Genomic DNA, 14,788 nt, shown 5'->3' on the forward strand with positions numbered 1-14,788 from the left:
AGTGGCAGCACAACCTATACTTCTGTCAATATGGCTCTACTCTGAGTTTGGGGGATTAATCACTGCTCTGTGCACTAATGGCCAGGAAACCATCGTAATGGTCTGCCCAGGGCAATGATGGAATCACCTTCCCTGCGGATGTTCAAGCAGTGTGTGGACCTGGCACTTAGGGACATTGCTTATTGTTGACCCTGCTGTCCTGGGTCAGAGGTTGAACTGGATGGTCTTTGAGGTCTCTTTCAACCAGCTATACTCTGTGGTTCCGTGGTAAACACAATATTCATGTCTGTAGTTATTTTTTTTCAATTCAGGAGTCATGTCTCATGAGATTTAAGGTCCACACTATATTCTAGATACCCTAAGTTAATGCACATTCAAAACCCTCTCCCTGATGCTTGCATCATCCTATATGATGTCTTTATCCAATGCAGTTTATGTGAAGTAATCCACAGAGAAGGAATTATTTCCATAGTCTCTCAGTACCAAAAAAATCCATTTATTAGGGGTCTTTGCAATCACTACTGTGGAAGTCTATAAAAGTATACAGAAGTCCATAGAATTGAATGGGGAGGTTTTTATGAGTAAATCTAGTCATAGAATATTACTCTACACCATCCTCCTGGAGAATCTGGCTGCACATGGCTTGAATGGCTGGATGATTTCCCTGTGTCAAAAAATGGCTGGATGGGCAAGCCCAAAGAGTAGTGGCAAATGGAGTTAAATCCAGTTGGTGGCCGATCACAAATGGTGTTTCCCAGGGCTCAGTATTTAAGGCAATTCTCTAGAATATATCAACTGTCTGGATGAGGGGGTTGAGAGAACCCTCAAAATGTTTACAGAAGAAGCTGGGAGGGAGTGATGATCTGCTGGAGGGTTGGAAGGCCCTACAGAAGATCTGGACATGCTGGATTGATGGGCTGAAGCAAATTGTGAGAGGTTCAACAAGGCCAAATGCCAGGTCCTGCTCCTGGATCACAACAACCCTATGCAACACTACAAGCTTGGGAGACCATGGCTGGAAAGCTGCCCAGCAGAGAAAGAACTGGGACTGTTGATTGACAGCTGGCTGAACAGGAGCCAGCAGTGTGACCAGGTGGACAAGATTCCAATGTCATCCTGGCCTGTATCATGCATAGCATGACAAGCAGCACCAGGGAAGTGATTGTCCTCCTGTACTTAGCACTGGTGATGCCATACCTGGAGTGTTGTGTTCAGTTTTGGGCCCCTCACTACAAGAATGACATGGAGGTGCTGGAGCAGGTCCAAAGAAGGGGAACAAAACTAGTGAAGAGGCTGGAGAACATGTCTCATGAGCAGCACTTGAGGGAAGTGAGGTTGTTTAGTCTGGAAAAGAGGAGGCTGAAGAGAAATCTTATCACTCTACAATTACCCAAAAGGAGGTTGTAGTGAGGTGGGTCTTGGTCTCTTCTCACTAGTGTCATGTATCACAGTATCACAGTATCGCTAAGGTTGGAAGAGACCTTGAGGATCATCAAGTCCAACCTGTCAACATAGACCTCATAACTAGACCATGGCACCAAGCGCCACATCCAATCTCCTCTTGAACACCTCCAGGGATGGTGATTCCACCAACTCCCTGGGCAGCCCATTCCAATGACCAATGACTCCCTCAGTGAAGAACTTTCTCCTCACCTCAAGTCTAAACTTCCCCTGGCACAGCTTGAGACTGTGTCCCCTTGTTCTGGTACTGGTTGCCTGGGAGAAGAGACCAACTCCCTCCTGGCTACAACCAACTTGCAGGTAGTTGTAGAGGGCAATGAGGTCACCCCTGAGCCTCCTCTTCTCCAGGCTAAACAATCCCAGCTCCCTCAGCCTCTCCTCATAGGGCTTGTGTTCAAGGCCTCTCACCAGCCTTGTTGCCCTTCTTGGACACGTTCAAGTGTTTCAACGTCCTTCTTAAACTGAGGGGCCCAGAACTGGACACAGTACTCAAGGTGTGGCCTAACCAAAGCAGAGTACAGGGGCACTATGACCTCCCTGCTCCTGCTGGCCACACTGTTCCTAATGCAGGCCAGGATGCCATTGGCCTTCTTGGCCACCTGGGCACACTGCTGGCTCATATTCAGGCGGCTGTCGATCAGCACACCCAGGTCCCTCTCTGTTTGGGAGCTCTCCAGCCACTGCGACCCCAGCCTGTAGCTCTGCATGGGATTGCCGTAGCCAAAGTGCAGCACTCGGCACTTGGACTTGTTGAATGCCATCCCATTGGACTCTGCCCATCTGTCCAGTCGGTCGAGGTCCCTCTGCAGAGCCTTTCTACCCTCTAACTGACTAACATCTGCCCCTAACTTTGTGTCATCTGCAAACTTGCTGATGACTGACTCGACCCCCTCATCCAGATCATCGATGAAGATGTTAAAAATGATGGGGCCCAGCACTGATCCCTGGGGGATGCCACTGGTGACTGGCCGCCAGCTGGATGTGGCACCGTTCACCACCACTCTCTGGGCCCGGCCCTCCAGCCAGTTCCTAACCCAGCACAGAGTGTAGTGGTCCAAGCCACGAGCTGACAGCTTAGCCAGCAGTTTGCTGTGGGGGACGGTGTCAAAGACCTTGCTGAAGTCCAGGTAGACCACATCCACAGGCCTCCCCACATCCACCAGACGGGTCACCTGATCATAGAAGGAGATCTGGTTGGAGAGGCAGGACCTGCCCCTCCTAAATCCATGTTGGCTGGACTAGAGCCCTTGGCCATCCTTCAGGTGCGCAGTTATTGCCGCCAGGATAATCTGCTCCATCACTTTCCCTGGCACTGAGGTCAGGCTGACTGGTCTGTAGTTCCTGGGTTCCTCCATCCGACCCTTCTTGTGGATGGGGACCACGTTGTCCAGTTTCCAGTCACCTGGGACCTCACTGGTGAGCCAGGACTGGAGGAAAATGATGGAGAGTGGCTTGGCGAGCTCAAGAGTAACTGGCCTCAGGTTGTACCAGGGTGGCTTTAGGTTGGATATTAAAATAAAATTCTTCACTGAAAGGGTTCTCAAAGACTGGAATAGGCTCCCCAGGGAAGTGGTTTTATCATCATCCCTGGAGGTTTTTAAAAGATGCATTGATGTGATGTTAAGGAACAGGAACTTGGCACTAAACTTCTTAGTTAATTGTTGGACTCAATCTTAAAGGTTTTTTCTAACCAAAATCATTCTCTGATTCCACCATTAAATGATTCTAAGTGTTCTTGGATTAAAACAAACCAAGTTAAAGTTCTGGAATTCTATTCTTTTTCTATAGATTTTTAATATACTGAGAAGTATAAATTTTATAGAGCAGTAATGTGATATGTTAATTTTTTATAAACCTCAAAAATAGCCTTCTATCTTGGTACTTTGTCCCTAAACTTGATAGAAAAATTATCACCAATAATGCATAAATATTTCATACCTAATTTATCTACTCTTGCTTGGGGACGGGACTCTCATGCCCTCTCATCTCATATGACGTGAATTTGCTTCTTCCTTCAGTATTGTACCTGCCTAACTCCTAAGAGGGTACCCTCGGGTATATGCCTGGGCACCTGTGAAATAGGAGGCTGTTCACAAATCCACAGTGCTGACCCACTGCCCAGATGCCTTTGAGCTCTCCCTTGCCAAAGAAATGTGTAAGACTAGCCCAAACTGCCTGGGAATCCACTATAATAGCTGGACTCAGATCATAGCTGTTGGCCACAGGCACTTTAAAACTGAGATTCCTGAACCATATTTGAGTTGCAACAGATAAGAGGGACCTCTCTCCTGTGCATGTGCCCAGAGCTTTGTGCTGTCCAAGGAGAGAGAAAGCTAAAAGAAACTCAGCAATTCAGATGAGAGCAGATGCTAAATGGAAAGAAGATTGGGAACTCTGGTAGGGCATAGGGAATGCTTAGAGGAAAGTTACTTGCCAGAAACACCTGCATTTCTACATCATATTGGAAAAGGCTTCTGGAAAGCCAGATAGAATAATGCACAGATGGGTCTGAGAAAGCTGGAGAGTATTCCTGTGTTGTAGACACCTTTCTAAGGAGCAGTGTAATCTTGTTATGACAGTACTGTTCCGAATGAGATCAAGTCCAGAAGTCTAAACCATGCACCAGCGCACTAGATTTATGAGTCAGATAAATGATGTCTACAGTCACATCAGCAATTTGTGTTCTCCTTTGGGGACCAAACTCTGAGCAACATGATGCCTTTACCTAACTCCATGCTTGTCTGAGTCACACTGCCTTCTGAACCCTGGCCTTGGGTCATTCCAGACAATCCTGAAGCCCAGCTGCTCCCCACGCAACAACACCTGACAGTTCACAAAGGCTGTCTGTAAATACACAGGAACATCGTGCAGATCCCAGCAGAAGTGAACTCTAAGGAGTCTGTTCCACAGAAAGTGCACCAAGGCTGCTTCCAACCATTTACTGAACCTGTGTCAAGATTGAAAGCTAACAGAAAGCATTAATTTGTAAATAAACAAGTCCAGGACACCCACATCTAGTCACTTACCCAGCCATCTCCATGATTCCACCTGGAGAAATCTGCCCTTTAAAAGTATCCCAAAAGCAAGATATCCAACGTAACATATACATTACGAGAGTACTATATCTGTTGTCCTGGGGAGGGATAAGCGTAAACTTCCCTGGCAATATGCTGCTTTGACTGTGGTTGTTCACTCCTTCCTTTCTTTTCATAACTACAGAAGACTTAGCCTCTGCAGTAGTTCTTCATCTTTATCATCCCATCAAAGAAAGCTGCAACAGACCTAGCAAAGGACAAGTTTCATCACAGAATCTTCAGCATCCTCAGACCTATGTGTTCATGACCTAAGGAAAAGTAGCAATACCTTTGAGAGTTACTGAAAGACTTCCAATCTTGCATTTCAGAGCAATCTTTGGTTGGAGCTGAGGGATGTGGGAAGTAAGAGACAGTCATGAACTCATGCAGCAGTGGCCACAGCTTTCAAAGGATGCATCTTTTCCCACTTCTTATTCCCATGCTCTAAAATTACTATACTGCCTCATCTGTCATTATCAGCAATATGAACAGAAACATGTGGTCCCATGCTGGACCTCTTCCTAAAAATATCCAAGGTAAAAATAAGAAGAAAACTGAAGGTACCTTTGGAAGGAGACATCTTTTTGCTTGCCCATGCACAGCGCCTACCATTCTATCATATGCAAACTCATTTTTAGTGGCACTTGGATGAGTTTAAATTTTTAGGTTTCAGGGGGTATGTCTGAGTCTAAGGAGCCTGGTTTGAGTGAGGCAGATTAAGCAGTCTCTCTAGTATCTTTTAAAAAGACTACAATTGGAAGGGTTGAAGATTTGAGAAGAGGAATGCCATTCCATGGTTGGAGATAGCATGTCATAATGTGCGCTGACAGGGGAGAATAGCTAAAGACAAATATGAAAGTGCCTTCAGAGCTGAGCTGGGCCAATAAAAGAAGTCAAATCAATTCCTTACCCAAGCAGGAAAGCTGTAAAGGGTAGGGTCAAAAATGTGAGGGATTCCCAAATGTACTCTCAACACTGGAGAGAATGGAGTGTCTGAGTTCAGCACAGATGTTTCCAAAAGCTGCATGATTGAAATACTCATTATTGGAAAGTTTGGTGATTCAGAAAATCCTGCTAATTGCTAACAAAAAGAGTTATGTACTTGATCTCCCTGTATCTGCAGCATATTACCCCAAAATGCCTATATTATTTGCCTTTGTATTATCATTCAGACTTTCCATATCTATTTCCTACTGTGTTCTGCAAATCCAAGTGAGATATGTGGCACAATCTCCTTCACCTTTTCCCCTCCTGAACAAGCTGTGTTATTTGGTATTACCATTCCAGTCACATAGTCACATAACTACCAAGTGTCTGTGTTATGTCAATTAAGTTGTAATTTTGATCTTGCGTTGTTTTCTAGCTCCTTCTATTATTTTTGATACATTTTACATCAGTATAGAGATGTTTAGGCTGAGCAGCATTTTGCTTGCCTTTTTCTTCTTCTTTCTTCAATGATATTCTTTAAACAATCTTGGCGTTTTCCCCCTTTTTTTCAGCTTTTTTATCTTGGCCACGGTTGAGTCATATTCATTTGGACACTCATGTCACCATCCTGATAGGGTGGTTTAGCACATATCTGATTAGATTAGCTAATATGTACTAATTTTTTTCCTTCTTTGTTAGATGGAGTCCATTTCTTCCCAGCAGTCCTTCCCATCCTATCATGGAAGCATTTGGTTATGCTGAGGAAACCATGGTCTTCTGTGCACAGACATGCATTCTATTTCTCATCCTTACATGCATGTACTCATTTGAGATTTTCTTTGTTTAAGTGGAAACTGTAATCATAAGTGCTTTCAGGTTCTTCTATCTTTTCACCCAAAAAGCATCTACATCACAACAAAACACAGTAACCACTTATCTTCAGAGGGCAACATGATTCCTGGAGGCTGAAGTAACCTCTACCTTCTTCAGGAGAGAGATATAAAGTATATAAGACTTTGTGCAGAACTTGAATGTACCACAACACTTACTCATGAAACACAGTGTAATATTAATAAGACTGATATTTAAACACAGAAAATGGGAAAAATGGGATTGGAATAGAGATTCAGAAATCCCTTCTCTACTCCAAAGTAGGATCACCCTATATATCAGAACTACTGGTGAATGATGGTTGCCCGAACATACATTTTAAAATAGCCAGTAATAGGACACCACAGACTATCATAGCCTATCTATTTCAGTACTTCACTCTTCTAAATTTAGTTTTTCCTATGTCAATCAACTTTTCTCTGCTGCAGTTCACTTGTTCTAACCACAATGAATATATGGAGAAAAATCTATTCTTTTATTCTTTGCAAATTGCCTATGTCTATACTGGTAAAAGAGCCAGAACACAGGCCTTGAGTGGTGGATCTTAATTATCTACACTCTCATGTTTCTGGGTCATCACAGAGTTTGGGCATTGCCCTAACTGCTTCTTGAACACAGTTTGAGGCTTATTACCAGCTCAGACACAGCTATGTCATCATGAAGATCTAAAAGAGTTTCAATGTCTCCAGGACAAAGAATAAACTCTAGCATAATTTTCTTTTAGATAAATGTACCCACTATACAATTAGTAATTCTAATAAACTCTCCTTTTATTGGACTATACAATGTAAATCTCAGTCTTCCCTCACAGAGTCTAGATAATCCTCACTGGAGCCCATATCATTTTCAACTACATTCCCAGAACTTGTCCCTGAAGTAAAATTCCCACAGTGCATTACTCGGCTGCTCCCTCACAAATGCTGAGTGAAGGTGAATATGATGATGTTCTGTGTACTACAAATAATATTCCTGTTCATTCATTCCAAATAGCTTCAGGGAAAAAATGGAGAACTTGTGGTGTTTGGAAGAAAGGTCAGGCCACTAAGGAGAACTACAAAGTAGTGGTGAGGCTATGCCAGGAGAAAGTTGGAAGGGCCAAAGCCCAACTAGAAATTAATCTGGTTTCAGCTGTTAAAGATAATAAGAAATGCTTCTACAAATATATTAGGAACAAAAGGAGGACTAAGGAGAATTCCTGTCCTTTGTTGGATGCTGGGAGGAAAATAGTGGTCAAGGATGAGGAAAAAGCTGAGGAAATCAACACCTTAGTTGCCTCAGTTTTCAGTAGTAGGATCAGGTGTTCACCGGATACCCAGTGCCCTATGCTGGAAGATAGGGATGGGGAGCAGAATGAAGTCCCTATAATCTGAGAGGAGATGGTCAGTGATTTGCTGCACCACTTAGACATTCAGGAGTCCATGGGGCTGACTAGCATACATCCCAGGGTACTGGAGAGAGCTGGCAGAAGTGCTCAGCAAGCCACTTTCCAGCATTTATCAGCAGCCTGGCTAAGTGAGGAGGTCCCAGTTGACTGAAGGTTAGCAAATGTGATGCTCATCTACAAGGAGAGCCAGAAGCAGGATCTGGGGAACTACAGATATGTCACTCTGATCTCAGTGCCAGGGAAGGTCATAAATTACATCATCTTGAGTGCCATTATGCAGGACAACCAGGTGATCAGGGCTAGTCAGCATGGGTCCTTCTTGGCGAATCTGATTGCCTTCAACAAGGTGATTTGCTTAGTGTGGGAAAGGATGTGGGTATTGCATACCTGGACTTCAGTAAATCACTTCACACTGTTTCCCACAGCATCCTCCTAGAGAATCTGACTGCACATTCTTTGGATGCATGGATGCTTCACTGGATTAAAACCTGGCTGCATGGCTGGACCCAAAGAGCAGTCATGAATGGAGTTAAATCTATTTGGCAGACAGTCACAAGCAGTGCTCCACAGGGCCAGTTCTCTCAAATATCTTTATCAACGATCTGGATAAGGGGATTGAAAACACCCTCAGTAACTCTGCAGAATACACTATGCTGGGAGGAAGTAAGGCTTTGCAGAGGGGCCTGGACAGCCTGAGGTGTATTGTATGAGATTCAACAAGGCCAAGTGCTGAGTCCTGAACCTGGGTCACACCAACCCCAGGCAATAGTTGGGGAAGAACAGCTGGAAAGCTGCCCAGCAGAGAAAGACCAGGGGGTGCTAGTTGACAGCTGGCTGAATAGGAGCCAGCAGTGTGTTCAGATAGCCAAGAGTCCAACAGCATCCTGACCTGGATTATGCATAGTGTGACAAGCAGCACTGGTGAGGCTGTACCTGGAGTATTGTGTTCAGTTTTTGGGCCCCTCACAACAAGACATAGAACAAAAGTCTCTAGAGAAGAGATCTTATGAAGAGATCTGCAGGAATTGGGGTTGCTTAGTCAGCTACATAAAAAGAGGTTGTAGGGACATGAGTGATAGTCTCTGCTCCCTAATATCAAGTGATAGGATGAGAGGAAATGGCCTCAACTTGTGCCAGGGGGAAGGGGGTGTTAATTGGATAATAGAAGAAGCTTCTTCACTGAAAGGGTTCTTAAAGACTGGAACAGGCTCCCCAGGGAAGTGGTTGAATCACCATCCCTGGAGGTTTTTAAAAGCTGCATAAATGTGGTGCTACAAAAACAGCATTTATCACCAGATTTGGTAGAGTTAGGTAATGGTTGCACTAAACGATCTTAAAGGTATTTCCAACCAGAATGATGTTCTCTAAGTGCAGTCAGGTGAATGTAATGAGCTCTAACTGATTTTGTAAATCTTTTACTTGTTTAATACTTTTTTATATGTCATTTCAGCATTTACAGCACCATAACCCTTTGCATTTGTGCTGAAGTTGACTACATTTGCAGTGATAGCACGGGCAGAGTTTTCAGTGAGAAAAAAATCTCTCTGGAGCAACACTTCAGTAGCATCATTTGGTGGTCATGGAGAAACTACTATTACTTCTCTTATTTTTGTAGTTATTTAGTGGATCATTGAGAAATTTCTTTCTCAAGATCTGTCAATAGCACTTATATGTATTTTAAAATTAAATGTTAGACTGTTAAGACATTTTAGGCATGAACTCTATGTCATGAGCCAGTCCCTTTGAAAGGAATCCCTAGAAGAGAAAATAAATTATGAAGATAACTGTTGTCAATGTCAGACCTGTTGTGCTATGACCTCTGTTGCCCATGCTTATTGACCATGACATATGCTAATATATATTTTTTAAGCTTAAGTTGCATCGCTTCTCCATTGACTATGATTCAGTGATACAGGAAGCCAGACTTTGGCATTGCCTATTGTCTTTTGACATGAGCCTTGATACGTTATAAAAACCTTGTGTAGCAGTCCACAGTTAAGCTTGTAGGTGAGCACAAATGGACTGCAATCTGCTGGTGGAAAGGGTATTTGCCCCGGGCAGCTGACCTTAATGGTGACTGTATCAGTGACTGACACAGTAATGAAAGAGGTTTGCTAATTTGCAATCTAACTAGTGCTGACTGATAAAGGGATGTGTACAATAGTTTCAGTCTTATCTCTTTCACCAGGTTTACACTGGCATGACACAACTGAATTTGGAGAAGCAGTTCCTGATTCACCTCAGGGCAAGAGCAGAATCAGGTCTGATTTTTGCACCAAAAGCCATACGGATAGCAGCTCTCGGTGAGAAACACATTTGGTGTATTTTACAGTACATATAAGCATATTCATAGCCTTTCCCCATTTTGTGAGGATATTTTGGATCTTTCTGGTTCCTCTATAAAATATTTCTAAGCTAAATCCAGGACAGATAAATCATGACTCTCGTTTCTTTCAAGTAGGCTTGCCTGCCTAAATCACTGCCACATTCTTCCCATAGCAGTCGTTTAAAATTAATAGCACATGCAGAGGAAAAACTAAACCCTTTGACGTCACTCCTGAAATGAGGAAACATAAACAGAGGAGGCTTCACTCCTCCGAGCTGACAGTGCGGGCGCGGATTGGTCTGCTCTCCCGCGCCTGTGGCAGTTGACAGCACCTCCCAGCCCTGCACGGCCTTCAGCTTGCTCGCACAGGCAGGCAGACTGCAGCAAGCTCCACTCTGCTCAGCTTTCCCCAGCCCTTACACTGGCAGAAAAGTGCACTCTCTTCACCAGTCTTTTTGCTTCTTAAGGTGGTTTTATTGGCTGGGTTGGGGGACCTGGGGAGGTGTTTTTTTTTTTTCCTTGTTTTTTTTTTTTTTTTTAATCTTTTCTTCCCCCCCCCCCCCTCCCCTTTTTTCTTTTCTTTTTGTTTACTGTTGTTACTTAATTCTATTCCTAATCCTGGATGCAGTTACTGGATTCTGCAGTACAAGTCTTCATGAACAAGCTGCACCGCTTAGAGATTTCACAGCATTCAAAGGTCACAGAACTGCCACTATGGTTAAATGTCTTGTTTAATGGTTGAGGTATGTACAACATATCTAAAAGAGGTAACATGATTGTTTTTTTTTTTTTTGAAGGGGAACTAAAATTGTGAGGGGAGAGGGAGATAATATTATTTGGTGGGAAAGATTTTTCTGGTATTGTTACTACAGCAACCGGTTTTTGAATTTCCTCCCTTTTTCTCTTTATTCAAGCTAGATGAAAATTTTAACTTAACACGATTTAACCATTTGAGGGTGAAAGAAGATTGCAGGAAGGATCTGTTATTGTAGTGCTTTCTGATGCCAGTGAGGAAAGTGTGATTGCTTTTTCTGTATGTTTTTCCTGCTGCTCTGTGGCAGGAGAGGAGACCTGGGACTTGGCTGGCTTAGATGGGGGTAAAAGAAAGCAAAAACTCGTTTTCTCCTGAGGGGGCTGCGACTTTGTCTGAGAGTTAGAGCAGGGAGAGAGAGAGTTGGCGATAAACAGGTCAAGCAGAAAAGAATATCGGCCTCATTTTTAGGAGTACTTTATTTTTATTATTTATTTATTTATTAACTACATGCCTAGATTGCTTTACTGGTTTGGGTTCAGAAGTTCAGAATTAAAAACTAGCCTGCACTTTGACTTATAAGCAGATCTTCAGTGGGAAAGGAAGGGAAATGATCCTCTTATATCAACATCAGCTTTCAGATTTCTGTCGCTACTTAGACAAAGAAAAGTGGAAATTGGCTTGAAAGTTGAAGTAATGCAGCCTGGCATCTGTTTGATGGCATAGAGGTTCAATTCATATTCGAGCTAATGATCTGCCTTGAGTGAGTATTGCAGCATTACAGTGAACAGTGTCTGCTGCAGGAAACGAAAGCAACTGCTAGCATAAAACTAACATTGTTTTCAGGAGTGTGATTCTAAAATACGGGAGGAGGAGCCACTTGTCAGAGCTCCTGTGTGTTGTGTGTGTTTACGAGTGGTCTTAAAAATCATTTCAGCCAACACAGCTAGTTTCTGTTGTTCAGTGGATTAATATACAGGTATGCTCAATGACTCGCAGTCTTCTTATTTTCCCAGTGTGTGAAATTAGACTTTTCCCAGCTCTGTTTGAGATGTTGCTGTAGATGTAAACCCTTTGCAATTTGAAAATGTTTTAGTTTGTTGTTCTTTTAAAAAAACGAATTATACCTGGGGAAAAAACCCTCAATTTATGTAACAAGGAACGGAACGTGAACACACCTACCCCATGCAATGCACCACTAAGGGTTATAAAAATTAACTACACTAAGCTGAAGCACTCTGGCTTAAAGGACTGCAAAAATATTACCTCTGAAATGCAGAGGATGTGATATGTGCTGTGAATGGACAATTGCTATTCTGCAGTGCCTAGTGGGAAAACAAGGACTTTGTGTATTGCAAATGCATAACTGCAGCTCCTCCATTTCCTCTGCTGTATCTTCGCTGATGACTGCAGAAACAAAGAGGTTTGTCACAGATAAACTCTTTACTGCCCAATCTCTTTGGAGATACTTGAGGATATTATTTTTTTTCATATCATCCAACAACCCAAAGTCAAGCTTTGTTAGTTCAACTGCTACTTCGTAATCTCCATGCCATTCTCTCCTCCCCAGCCCTCCCCAAAGTCATACTACTTGAACTGCCAGCTGTTCTCAAAAGCCTAAAGAACTGCTTCTCTAGCCCCAGGTTTAGGAAGGTTAATATAGTGTTTGACAGATGACTGATTAATAAATATGACTAAGGGGAAGCCTCAGTCTGTAGGGACTGTAGCCTGTTCTGTAAAGAATAACCCTGTAATTACTTAAAGCTATCTGTTTCAAAAAGCCAGTCTGGATGACAGTTGTTTGTAATAGTTTCATGGAATTAAATGATTCACTTATTTGGATAAACATTTTTGTTTTTTTAAGAAAAGCTTCATTTTTACTCTCTATGATCTACATTTTGCTGCCTCTGTGTTTCATGGCAACTATTGGTGATAATACTAGTACCTGTGCCAACTGGACTTCATCTGAGGAAATGACACTTTTTCTACTTCAGTAAGGAAAGTTTATCTGCAAAGCTTTCTCTGAACAGTCCCAATTCAGCATCAAGAACAAAATACAGTTTAAGGTCAGCCTCTGTAGTGGATGAAATGCTTACTGACATTTGCAGTCACCCTATCTCAAAAAAAATTCTGGATTTCAGAAGTTTCATGTGATATGAATGACTGCTCATTCTGTTTATTTCCTCAGGGTGGACAAGAGTTGTCACCAGCAAGGTTCTAGTGATTCCAGCAGAGTAAAAGCATCCTCTGCTGTGTTTGATTCAAAATGCTGCAGATAACTTTTTTTTAAACTATGAAAAGTTTAATTCTGTAAATGTGTGTGTGTGTGTGCATCTATATATATATATATATATATATATATATGCGCACCATTATAAAAGCAACTGTTTCCTCCCCCTCCTCCCTGTTTATGTACATTTCCCTTCTGAAACCTAGCCCTCTGCTTGCCCTTTCCAGATCTCTAGGTAAGTCACTGAAGCACACTGATTTTCCAGGATCTTCCTTGCTTTTATGAAGTATAATTGAGACATTCAATCACGTGTAATTCCTTTTCACTTACCCCACGGACCTTCTGCTAAGATTTAAAGCATGTTTTAATGAAAAACAGTCTGAAAATGGATATTTTATGTCACATATAGGATTTTCCTGTGATTTTTTTCAGTTTCATAGGAAAAAAACCCCTTCTCTTACACTGGCAATTTCCTTTAAGGAGCTGTGGGAAGCAGGAATACAGCTACTAACCCAGACATCGCTGTCTGACAGTGACGACTAAAACCTGATGCCTCTTTTTTTGTTTTGTGGTTTTGTTTTTTTATAATAAGAAATGTTTAAGACTTAACCTGTCTTGTAATCAATCTGGCTACATGCCTGAAAGCTCTTGATGCAGTTGGGTTAACAGAAAAACAAGTCATTTGAGGCAGCCAGGAAGACACCCCCTGTAAATGAGCATTCTTAGCAATTTACTGTTGTTCATTTGTTTTCTCTGTTTTCATGCTTGAAAATAGTATAGTGATCCACGTGTTTGTCACAGGGTGAAAGTGAAAGAGACAGCTGGGGTCCTACTGACTGCCAGAACAAAATTAATTGATTTGTAACAAATTGATACCTCAGTATTTCTCCTCCCACATCCACTTTGTGTGGAAGATAGAATTTTCTGTGTTGGAATCATAGCATTCGTTTTTCTTGTTCCTCACTGAGAGACCTGACTCAGCCTTGCAGGGACATCAGTTTTCACACCTTCAGTGAAACACTGGCTTTACATCTAGTGTGAAAATTGCACTTTTTGGTCTCAAGCTCTGGATGTGCAGCTGGCGTTATTCAGGGGGACAGTGGGACACAGACTTTCAGCCTAAGTGTCCCAAATGGGTTCAGAAGTTGCGATGCCTTTTCTTTCTCTGACCAACACACGGTTCGTCAATTTGGGCAGCTAAAGATGAAAAATGGTAGCTGAAGAGCTAGACCACAAAGGCAGGCACAGCATATGCAAGCAGATCAGGGTGGCTTTTAATTTATTTTTTTTTCTGTGATTTCACAGTAAATGAGTAGAAATCATATATTGTGTCTTCTGATAGTAGTAGGAATTTGTCAGGTCCAGGGTGTTAGCTTTGTGTAAATCCTAAAGCGATAGAATGTAATTTTTGTAGTCGAGACCATTTATTTAGCTATTTTACAGAAATTTTAAATACAGTCAACTTCTGAAAGATGATATTTTTTTAGCAAAAAGAATTCTTCTGTACCTTCCTCAATTTTATTTTTTTTTCAGAGCACTTTTGCATTTTATTTTTCACTATTACTCTTACTACACTACCATGCCAAGGAAGTTGCATTAGAAAACAATATTTGACGATCTAAACTTACAATTTCTGTTTTTCTGTAACAGATTGTGGAATTCAGAAGATGTATTGCTACAGTTCACAGTGCTCAGATCTGGGCTAGTGATACCTATCTGTCTTAAAGCCTCCAGTTTTAAAGCA

At 42.3% G+C, this 14,788-nt stretch overlaps 1 protein-coding gene across 1 annotated transcript in view; it reads left to right on the plus strand.

Moving 5' to 3' along the window:
* The first annotated feature begins 10,366 nt into the window (after window positions 1–10,366).
* Window positions 10,367–14,788, plus strand: part of PDE7B (phosphodiesterase 7B) — a 219,955-nt gene continuing 215,533 nt past the window's right edge. Inside the window, exons 1-2 of the mRNA XM_068150028.1 lie at window positions 10,367–10,530; window positions 10,692–10,806. Coding sequence (XP_068006129.1) covers window positions 10,786–10,806 — 21 coding nt within the window. The 5' untranslated portion in view covers window positions 10,367–10,530; window positions 10,692–10,785. The remainder of the gene's footprint in view (window positions 10,531–10,691; window positions 10,807–14,788) is intronic.

The sequence above is a fragment of the Melanerpes formicivorus genome, unplaced genomic scaffold (assembly GCF_026170545.1).
Source record: "Melanerpes formicivorus ecotype bairdi unplaced genomic scaffold, bMelFor1.0.p_v2 SCAF_2, whole genome shotgun sequence".
NCBI classification, from domain to species: domain Eukaryota; kingdom Metazoa; phylum Chordata; class Aves; order Piciformes; family Picidae; genus Melanerpes; species Melanerpes formicivorus.